This window comes from Vipera berus (assembly GCF_964194415.1).
Source record: "Vipera berus genome assembly, chromosome: 1".
Taxonomy (NCBI): Eukaryota; Metazoa; Chordata; class Lepidosauria; order Squamata; family Viperidae; genus Vipera; species Vipera berus.
This window is the reverse complement of record NC_138202.1, coordinates 68,740,963-68,752,422: the sequence shown is the minus strand read 5'-3', so window position 1 is coordinate 68,752,422 and position 11,460 is coordinate 68,740,963. Positions and strand designations below refer to the sequence as shown.

The 11,460-nt window shown below is 39.7% G+C and overlaps 1 protein-coding gene across 1 annotated transcript in view; it reads left to right on the top strand.

Moving 5' to 3' along the window:
• The window catches only part of LOC308678489 (cytosolic phospholipase A2 epsilon-like), a gene marked incomplete at its 5' end in the record, with an annotated part of 64,367 nt that overhangs the window by 19,225 nt on the left and 33,682 nt on the right, over positions 1-11,460 (top strand). Inside the window, 6 exons of the mRNA XM_081345700.1 lie at positions 1,807-1,935; positions 5,322-5,362; positions 7,133-7,175; positions 8,911-8,983; positions 10,427-10,590; positions 10,705-10,800. Of these exons, the coding sequence (XP_081201826.1) occupies positions 1,807-1,935; positions 5,322-5,362; positions 7,133-7,175; positions 8,911-8,983; positions 10,427-10,590; positions 10,705-10,800 (546 nt within the window). The remainder of the gene's footprint in view (positions 1-1,806; positions 1,936-5,321; positions 5,363-7,132; positions 7,176-8,910; positions 8,984-10,426; positions 10,591-10,704; positions 10,801-11,460) is intronic.

Below are 11,460 nucleotides of genomic sequence, written 5' to 3'. Positions count from 1 at the left end.
CCTGGGCCGGAGAGCTCAAAGAGCCAGGTCTTCAGGTCCCGGTGAAATGTGCGAAGGTCGGGGGCAGTCCTAAGCTCCATGGGCAGCTGGTTCCAGAGGGCAGGCGCACCCACAGAGAAGGCCCTTCCCCTGGGTGTTATCCGCCGACAGTCTTTTTTCGGCGGCACCCTGAGAAGACCCTCCCTGTGGGAGCGCACTGGACGAAGGGAGCTTGATGCTGGCAGCAGGTGTTCCCTCAGATATCCTGGACCCAAGCCATTCAGGGCTTTATAGGTCATCACCAGCACCTTGAATCTCACCTGGAGGGCAACCGGAAGCCAATGCAGCTCACAGAGTAGAGGTGTTACATGGGAGTATCGGGAAACCCCCATCACAACTCACGCGGCCGCATTCTGCACCAGCTGAAGCCTCCGAGTGGTCCTCAAGGGCAGCCCCATGTAGAGAGTGTTGCAGTAGTCTAGACGGGAGGTCACGAGTGCATGAGTGACTGTGCGTAGGGCATCTCGGTCCAGGTAGGTTCGCAACTGGCGCACCAGGCGAACCTGGGCATAAGCCCCCATGGTCACGGCTCCTATATGATCTTCAAAATTGAGCCGTGAATCCAGGAGGACGCCCAAGTTGTGAGCCCTATCAATGGGGGGTAACACCTCACCCCCCTTCGTTAAAGGTGGAATAGTCTGGTTAACCCAAGATGCCGATATGCACAGCCACTCAGTCTTGGCAGGATTGAGATGAAGCCTGTTTCTCCCCATCCAGACCCTGACCGCCTCCAGGCAACGGGACATAACGGCGAGGGCATCGCTGGGTTGGTTTGGGGTGGAGAAAAACAGTTGGGTATCATCAGCATACTGATTACTCCACCCCGAAACCATGAATGATCTCACCCAGCGGCTTCATGTAGATGTTGAACAGGAGGGGAGAGAGAACCGACCCCTGAGGAACTCCACAAACATTATATATATAATGTTTTAAATGTTTATTAAGCATTCAGAATACACTTGCTTAGTCCCAGACAAATCTTATTTCCTGTTTCAGCCTAGCCCAAGGCCATCTACAGGCAGTAGCCACAGCAGTGGCAGCTCATATTTGTGTAATTTTTTCGGCTTGCTAACAAGGTTCGAATCTCAGAAGGGTATGGCTGACTGATGAGAACAAATAAGTTTGAAATGATCATATTGGTCTCCCTTTATTCTTTGTTAGCAAGCCAAAACATTTACACACACAGACACACACACACATATATATATGAGAGTATTGAGAGTAACAAAATACAATATATATATATAATTTTGTTACTCTCAATACTCTGTAAGTCTACATTTTGGGCTCACAGTATTTACCCCATACTAATTTCCTTTGGGAGGACACTGCTAGAGGATGGCATTTTCTTACCGTTTCCCCACCTTATATCTTCCTATTTGCCATTTTCAATATTGGACTTCCACACCCATGTCCACCAGTCAGCTCTTATTATGCTGGTTAAAGAATTAGAGGACCAGGCAAAAAACTTGGAGAAATTGGTTGTGCAAATATTTTTTCACAAAGCTCTCATATTTCAGATTTCTAGGTAAATTTCTAGGATCTAAAATTTGATATTCCGTTTGGACTAGGATAGGGGGCCCTGGGGAAGGAGAAAAGGAACTCACGATTTTATATATGTAATATTGTTACTCTTACTTCTCTGAGTGAGTGTATGATTGGGCTCACCGTATTTTGCCACCTAAGGCAGAACAAGATGAACATTTGCCTTTTCCCCATTCTGTGATGCTGTACCTTAGTCGTATCAGAATTCATTTCTGTCTTCAGAATGTTTTGGAACTGACAATATGTGATGAAGATTTCTATCGAAATGACGACAACCGTGTAATTTACTATGATGTAGCTAAAGTCCCACTTGGAGAATCAATAATGGTAAAATTTAAATTGGATCACCTGGTGAGTGTGAATAAATTCAGGTCCTTTCTGTTGGGTGGGAATTATGGGAAATCAAGTCAGGTAGATCTGAAAGGCATTGAAATATGGAAGACTCATCTAGACAAGAGATAATAAAGATATCCTGTCTCTTTTGTGAGAACCTACTGAAAGACTAAAATGGTTTAGTTACAAGGATCACAACAGAAGAATGTGCGCACGCACGCACGCACACACACACACACACACACTGGTACTTTGGTACTGATCCTTAATTGGTTCTGGGAGGAGCGATGAGTACTAAAAACAATGAGTGCAAAACAAATTTGCACATAAGGAATAATATAGTGAATCACAAGACAGCTGATACTGACAAGTTCTAGTTTGTGCATTGACTACCAAACAAACAATGAGAATCAGGACAAAATTTTCATGTCAAAATGTGTTGAGTACCAAATTTGTTGAGTTTCAAAGCAGTTGAGTACCAAGATACCACTCCGTGTGTGTCTGTGTTTGTCATCTTTTCTTGAGGTAATAGCCACTATATTTCCATAGAAAGTAAACAGATGGCTTTGTGTCTGCTTTCTGTTTAATATTGTAACTGCAGGAGAGGGATAAACTGCATCAGGAAGATAATGAGAGAATGTAGAAGTAGCCTGGACTTCTTAAACAAACCCAATCTAGACTGTATTGTTATCACTGTATCTACTTTGGCCTACTTTGGCCTTGAAAAGGTAGAAATATTCTAAAGATCAACACTGAATCTCTCTTTCAACTTTCTATGTATATAGAATGCAAGATAATTATTTGCTTTTTTCCCATTCTGTGATGCTGTACTTTAGTCATAATAGAATTCACTTATGTCTCCAGAATGTCTGAGAATATGCAATGCATTCTACAGAAATATAGTAGTATTACCTGAAGAACTGAGGTATGCAATGCATTCTACAGAAATAGTGGTATTACCTCAAGAAAGGATGCAATTAAAGAGGGGGGGGAAAGGGGAAAAAAGAATAACTGTTGACATATGGACTCATGAAACCTTTATAGGCGGTCCTATCTGCACACTCACATATAAATGAACATTTTCTTTTCATACACTGACTCAGCTTTCTCTCTTTTCCTTCTCTTTTTCCCTCATCTATATCCATGGGATTTTGGCTCCATATTATGTTGATTTTATTATGGCTTTATCTTAATTTAATATATTACCTTTATATAGATAGATAATATAATGATTTCTCATGCTAGTAAAGTTATGCTTAAAATTCTACAAGCTAGACTCCAGCAGTATGTGGATCGAGAACTACCAGAAGTACAGGCAGGATTTCGAAGAGGCAGAGGAACTAGAGATCAAATTGCCAACATACGCTGGATCATGGAGAAAGCTAGAGAGTTCCAGAAAAACTTCTACTTCTGCTTCATTGACTATGCTAAAGCCTTTGATTGTGTGGATCACAACAAACTGTGGCAAGTCCTTAAAGAGATGGGTGTACCAGACCATCTTATTTGTCTCTTGAGAAACCTATATGCGGGCCAAGAAGCAACAGTGAGAACTGGACACGGAACCACTGATTGGTTCAAAATTGGGAAAGAAGTCCGGCAAGGCTGTATACTGTCGCCCTGCCTATTTAACTTATATGCAGAGCACATCATGAGAAAGGCAGGGCTAGATGAATCAAAAGTTGGAATAAAGATTGCTGGAAGAAATATCAACAACCTAAGATATGAAGATGATACCACTCTAATGGCAGAAAGTGAAGAGGAACTGAAGAGTCTCCTGTTGCGAGTGAAGAAGGAGAGTGCAAAAGTTGGGTTGAAACTAAACATTAAGAAAACCAAGACCATGGCATCCGGCCCTCTCAATTCCTGGCAAATAGATGGGGAAGAAATGGAGGTAGTGACAGATTTTATTTTCCTGGGCTCCAAGATCACTGCAGATGGGGACTGTAGCCAAGAAATTAAAAGACGCTTGCTCCTTGGGAGGAAAGCCATGGCAAATCTAGACAGCACACTAAAAAGCAGAGACATCACCCTGTCAACAAAAGTGCGTATAGTCAAGGCTATGGTCTTCCCAGTTGCAATGTATGGCAGTGAAAGTTGGACCATAAAAAAGGCTGAGCGCCAAAGAATTGAGGCCTTTGAACTATGGTGCTGGAGAAGACTCCTGCGAGTCCCTTGGACTGCAAGGTGATCAAACCGGTCAGTCCTAGAGGAGATCAACCCTGACTGCTCTTTAGAAGGCCAGATCTTGAAGCTAAAACTCAAATACTTTTGCTACCTAATGAGAAGGAAGGACTCACTGGAGAAGAGCCTAATGCTGGGAAAGATTGAGGGCAAGAGAAGAAGGGGACGACAGAGAATGAGGTGGCTGGATGGAGTCACTGAAGCAGTAGGTGTGAGCTTAAATGGACTCCAGAAGATGGTAGAGGACAGGAAGGCCTGGAGGAACGTCGTCCATAGGGTCGCAATGGGTCGGACACGACTTCGCAACTAACAACAACAATATAATGATGATAGATAGATAGATAGATAGATAGATAGATAGATAGATAGATAGATAGATAGATAGATAGATAGATAGATAGATAGATGATAGATAGATAGATAGATAGATAGATAGATAGATAGATAGATAGATAGATAGATAGATACTTTATTTAAACTAAGCTATCAGTGATTGCATGACTTTTGTAGATACCATATGCTAAATAAATAAAAACTTCCAAGTCTTTTATTTGGATGGAAAATATCTGGAGAACCATCTCAACAAAGAGATGCAGAGACACTCTCTCTCCCTCTCCCTCCCTCTCTCTCTCTCTCTCTCTCTCTCTCTCCCAGTAGAGTGGGCAAAAAAGTCACTCAAAAGATGAGTCTTTTGGGGAGGGAAGTACACAGAGACAATTTAAAACATCCAGATTATCTGGCATAATTCCAAATGTCTAGTCAGAATGCTGGGCTGTATAGGTTTTTGGACTGCTCCAGAAGCACAAGATCTACTCTGACCTTAAGTTTTAAAAGACTTTTTATTTTCTATGAAAACCACAACATCAACCAAACTTTCTGTTACAGTTTGACTGAAATTTAACCAAGACCAGATTCTGTTGTTTTAAGAATTGGACTGAATTACCTTTAGGCTACTGGATTACAGCAAATATTTAGTCTTAATATTGAATTTTGCAAGACAGTTTATCTAATTATTAGTATGCCATTAACTATCCAGATATAGGGAAACAACAATGCTATTTTAAAGGAGAGTACTGAATGTACTTTCATGTGTCTTTTTAAGTGAGCATGTTTTTTTACTGAAAGAAAAATGGGACTTGGGAAAAATTCTAATGTGATGGGTGAAGGGAGGTTACTGGTTACTTGGCAAAGATCTGTCATATGTGTTACATCTTAATTTTCAGAAAAATGAAGAAATGGAAGTTGAATTTACATTGGAGAATATGTGAGTAACCCAAATAACATTGAAGTAAATCATTGGAAAGTCCATAACAATACAAATGCAATACTGTATAAATAGCAGAGCAACTCATTTTTTTTCACTTGCTATCCATAAAAAAAAATCAAAATCATGTCATTCACATAATAACTGTTCTTTGGCCCAGTAAGTGAAGAAATGAAAACATTTGACATAGAGCAAAGTTATTGTTTCTTGCATAACATCTACATGAGTCTCAATTCAAATCCAATTTTTAGAAGTTATCTTTCTCTATTACAGTTCCTGCAAATTGGGAAGGAAATCAGAAAACAACCTTATTAAAGTTTGCTGGGTTGCTTGCTTTCAACTATCATCCAATTGCTTACAATCTACTCCAATATAAAGGCTGAAGCCATACAAACCTTAAAGAGCAGCAATCAAGAAACAGCATGATCTGATTGGATCACAAGATGATCATGTCCTACAATATTTAATGTTCCGTCTCACTAATTCCTCTGGAAGAGTCAAATACTCAATAATATTCCCAAAGATGCTTTTTCAAGAAGCAACTGGACTTTCTTGTTTTTCTTTAAAGACTTTTTGTTTTTCATTCAAGAAGCTTCTTCAGCTCTGACTGGATGATGAAGAATGGTAGAATTTATATTCCTTGCAGACAGCTTAACAACTCTCTAAAAGAATGCAAATGACCAGCTGTCTGCAAGGAGTATAAATCCTTCCATTCCCCACTATCCAGAGAGCTGAAGAAGCAAAATCACCTTTGGGACAACCATGACCTGAATGACTGAGAATCTCCATAAACACTCAAGAGTATTCTAAAATTTAGTAGGGGACTACCATTCCTTGTATCTTGGATCAATAAAGGGGCCATCACCAAGAAGCCTTGAGCATAAGATCCCTGAAGATAGCATTCCTTTGACAGAAGAATACTTAGCAAGCCTTCTTGCCCTACATTCATTGGATAGGTAGATTCCACACAGAGCAGATGGTGTCAGAGTTATCTGACCTAACCTATGCAAGATTTTGAAGGAGGCAACTAGCACCTCGAATAGCACTTGGAAGCTAACTAGCAGAGGTTCCTGCTAAAAAATATGCACACGGACAAACCTTAGCACACTCATAAATACCCAGGCTGTCACACCCTAGACCAGCTGCAGCCTCAGAATAGCTTTCAATGGCAATCTCAGATATAGAGGATTACAGTAATTCAGATGGAAAATGAAAAAAGCAAGAACTGTCAGCATTTTTTCCCTCTGGCATCTGGTGCATCAGATATAATTATGTTAAACTTCTTGACCACACCTCCACCTGTTGTTCTTGTCAAAGGGGATTCTCAAACCATGAACCATGCCTATCCAGAGGATTGCAACCTATTTAGAATTAAAGATGGAGTCAAGAGTCAGTTGACATCAAAACCCACACTCATTATTTTGCTGAGAGTAAACTTTGATGGTTTCCATCTATCCAAACTCTAACACCAAGGCAGGATTTCAATACCAGATCTTTACAGGACAGGCTTTGAACGATACTTGTTTTTCCCCTTGAATTGAATCTGCTAGAATATTTTAATTAGTAGGAGTCAGAATTTCCTCCATCATAGAGGAACTAATTTAACTGGTTCTGGCTTACAGCTGCTTGGCATACTGGAATGGTATTACTGTGAATTGTGAAGGCATTGACATTAAGAAATACCATTTTCCTTGAACTATATAGGCTAATCTAGCTGTAACTACTAATCTATAGCTCATGTTGAATCATTGTTTTCTTTCTGTTTTTTAGAGAGGGTCCACCTGAAACAATAGCTACAAATGGAGCAGTGGTGGTAATTTTTATTTATGTATTTGTTCTTTAATCCTTTATTTTCAAATTAGAAAAATGTGAACCTGCTTCACCTAGAGCAGGATTGTGCAATCTTTTGTTGACCAAGACTCCCTCTTGTTATTGAAAAGCATGCCTTGTCTGCTTTCCTAGAAGGATGTAGAATCTAGAAAGGAAGTGAATGAAGTTCAGGATAAAAATGAAACTTGATGAAATTTAATTACAAGAAATCAAATCACAGTAATTGATGTGATTATTTCCCTTTTCTGCTGCACTAAAAGTGTAATTTGTGGAGTTTCTGAGGGCATTCAGTGACAATGGTTAAAATCAGAATGCCTACATGAGAATTTGAATTGATTCAATCCTTTGTCAAAATGCCCACATTGCTTTATATATTAATAAACAAATGGTTGAAATTGCCTGTTCACATGGGATACAGACTAAAACAGAAGAGGCTACTCAGTCTGTTAAATATTGGGACTATGGAGATATCTGAATCAGTGCTTAGATTTAATGAAAGATGGAGCAAAGCACTTCCTCAAAGCAGCAACTGTATTGCTTCATCTTCTGGACCCCCTGCCTTCTCTTTTACAGCCATGGGAGTTTGGCTAGCTTTCACTTCTACATAGGTAATTGTCATTTCATTAAGACTAGGACTGTAGTTGTATTTGCTGAATAAATATTAAGTGGAACTAGAACCATAGCTTTCTGATAGCCACATGCGGTTTAACCCAGCCTCTGCTGGCATAAGTCACTCCAGAGTTTTGCCCACCGATTGTTAATGGTTGTCCAAGTGTGAACATCCTGTGTGTGTTTTTTTGGACTAGCCTTTCAAAATCTGCCCTTTGAAAAATATTCAACTGGCATTCCTATGGCAAACCATTTATTCTTAGCGACGCTAATTTCAGAACTTGTCCTTCAGTGTTTATATGTGTTACCTGTGTTATTTAGTATAATCTACTAACAAATTAAAAGGGACGAAAGAAAAGCTAGAACTATTTATATAAAAAAGGGACGTGGTGGCTCAGTGGGTTAGGACACTGAGCTTGTTGATCAGAAGGTCGGCAGTTTGGCGGGTCGAATCCCGTGTGCCGTGTAACAGAGTGAGCGCCTGTTACTCGTCCCAGCTTCTGCCAACCTAGCAGTTCGAAAGCACGTAAAAATGCAAGTAGAAAAATAGGGACCACTACAGTGGGAAGGTAACAGCGTTCCGTGCGCCTTTGGCGTCCAGTCATGCAGGCCACATGACCACGGAGACATCCTCGGACAAGCGCTGGCTCTTCGGCTTTGAAACGGAGATGAGCACTGGCCCCTAGAGTTGGAAACGACTAGCACGCATGTGCGGGGGATTCTTTACCTTTACTAACAAATTACTGATCCCAGCTAATCAGACTGCTCATCTATGTAAATATGGGAATAGGAAACTGCAGTTCTGCCTATGAGAGCAGATAATGTTAAAAGGGAGGTTTTGAGGATGATGTTGATCACTTAATAGCATGCCTTTAAAAAGCAGACCATCTACCAGCAATCTCTATTTTTAAAATATTTCCTCTTCAGTTTATCTGTGTCATAATTGTTTGCTAATTAATTTATAAACTTAATGATATGACTGTCCAAATTTACATAGTATCATTCAGTTGATCAACGTATTATATCAGAACAAAATTTACAGCATTTGCTCTAGGAAATGAGGTTCGCTGCTTGGACAACTTTCTCAGAGGACATTCGTTTCGTTGCAGTGTCGTGAATGCTGCCGCTTGGAGTTTCAGATAGACAGGAAGAAGCGGAAGAAAAAGAAAAAGCATTCTAAACGTGAGGCTATATTGAATTACAATCTTCATAAACAAATGATTAAACGTTCACGTATCACGTTCCAAAGGCTATATGTATAATTGCTGGAATTTCTATTCAGGCATTTGTTGACCCAGATTATACCACTGCTGGATTCAAAGCATCGTATTCTGAATATGTGAAATGCCCAGATTGGAAAAGTGGGCCAGGTCAGATCAAGTTCAGCGTCATATCAGGCCAAGGAAATTATTTTTCTTTTAAATTCATTTTTAGAAACATTGATAATTTTACTTTTATTGTAGTGTCTCAAAATTGGGTATGTTTGGTTTAATGAAAAGAAGGACTAGGGGTGGCATGATAGCAGTGTTCCAATATTTAAGAGGCTGCCACAAAGAAGACAAGATCAACTTATTCTCCAAAGCACATAAAGGGAGGACAAGAAGTGATGGATGGAAACTAATCAAGGAGCAAACCAAGCTAGAACTAAGGAGAAATTTCCTGAAAGTTAGAATTAATCAGTGGAATGACTTGCCTCCAGAAGTTGTGGGTGCTCCAACACTAGAGGTTTTTAAGAAGAGATTGGAGAACCGTTTGTCTAAAATGGTATAGGGTTCCCTTCTTGAGCAGAGGGTTGGACTAGGAGACCTCAAGATCCCTTCCAACTCTGTTATTCTGTTAAAGTGGAACTGAGTCAAAATAATAAAATAGCCAGGAATAAAAATTTGCATGACTAGAATGTACATTGTTCAAGATCAGATAAAGCCAATCATATTTCGGAAAGAAACATGCCCATGAGGGAATTTCAAGGCATTCTAGGTTTATTTAGTTGAGAAATAAGGTTCTTTTCTACGGACCTCTCTCTGGGAGTAAGCCACACTGATCCAAATAAGGTGCACATAAATATTTATATCACTGTATTCTCCATTAAAAAGGGACGCGGTGGCTCAGTGGGTGAGGACGCTGAGCTTGTCAATCAGAAGGTCGGCAGTTTGGCGGGTCGAATCCCGAGTGCCGCGTAACAGAGTGAGCACCTGTTACTCGTCCCAGCTTCTGCCAACCTAGCAGTTCAAAAGCACGTAAAAATGCAAGTAGAAAAATAGGGACCACTACGGTGGGAAGGTAACAGCATTCCAGGCGCCTTTGGCATCTATTCATGCTGGCCACATGACCACAGAGACGTCCTCGGACAAGTGCTGGCTCTTTGGCTTTGAAACAGAGATGTGCACCGGCCCCGAGTCGGAAACGACTAGCACGCATGTGCGGGGGAACCTTTACCTTTACCTTTATTCTCCATTATTTACTGTATACATATCCAGACCATGTTTTCCAGCAATGTTCAAAGCAGTTAATTTTTTTTTGAAAAAGTAAAACTCTATGAATTGTAATGCATGTCTATAGATGGCATTGATATTCATTTGTATACTAATATTATTTTTTTACTTTGCACTCTCTTTTTAGAACAAGATGTTAAATGTACATTAAAAGGGTCCTTTGAAGAAACTCAAAACATTTCACTAACTTCTGCCAACAAGCTACAGTACACTGAACCTTCCTTTTTCCACTATGCCAAGTATAATCCAGCAAAACTGGACATTCTTCTTCCAGGAAAGAGATCATTTCTCTCTTTTGTAAGTCATAGCTGAGCATGGCAGTAATCTGAATAATTTTGTGTAGTCATTTTGGTGGGAAAGGTATTTTTTAAAAAAGTGTTGTTGTTTTTTAAAAAGTGTCTTTATTTCCAGTTCTCTTGCATGTTATGTGGAATTGGTGCTGCCAAAACCAGAAAGTTGACCTTGCCTATACATTCATTTCCCCTAAATCAGGAAATAATCAAAGAGGTGAGTACATGTCTAATTTTCAGATTTTTTTTTTAGGGTCCTTCAATTAAGTTTCCCAGGGGGCAAATAAAATAATATGCAACTGAATCACTTGCTGGTATATTAAAGTTAGCAAACCTCAAGTTACTTTGAATTAACCTCCTGTAATTTCCATGCTTTTCATAGTTTGGTATCATTATACCCAGCTTATGTTTACCCCTGCAGTTATTTTCCTTTGAATCAAAATAGCATGACACAGCTCTTACTGAATAATATCACAGTAAATATAAATGGGGTTTCATCAGGGATTCAAGATACTCTTCTATGGGAAAAAATTAAGTCAAACATTCCCACCCTAACAGCCCCCTCCCCAATAAAAACCACTAAAAATGTAGAAATAAGGTACTAGCCTGGTTGATGTAGTGCAATTAGGAGTAACGTTGTATTAATACAGGAATCAACTTTGGAAGGACATATTTGGAATTTTGAGAGCAGTTTATGGTATTTTCACATAATGCTAGAGTGGATGTGGCCAATCACAAAGCCTGTATATGTTAACAAAACAGACAGATGTGGGTGGCAGACACTGTTTCATTTTTAAAGTATTCCTCTAGAGACTAGTTATGGTATCTATTTCCTTATCAGTGTCAAAGGGCTGACACAAATTTAAATGCTTCTCTC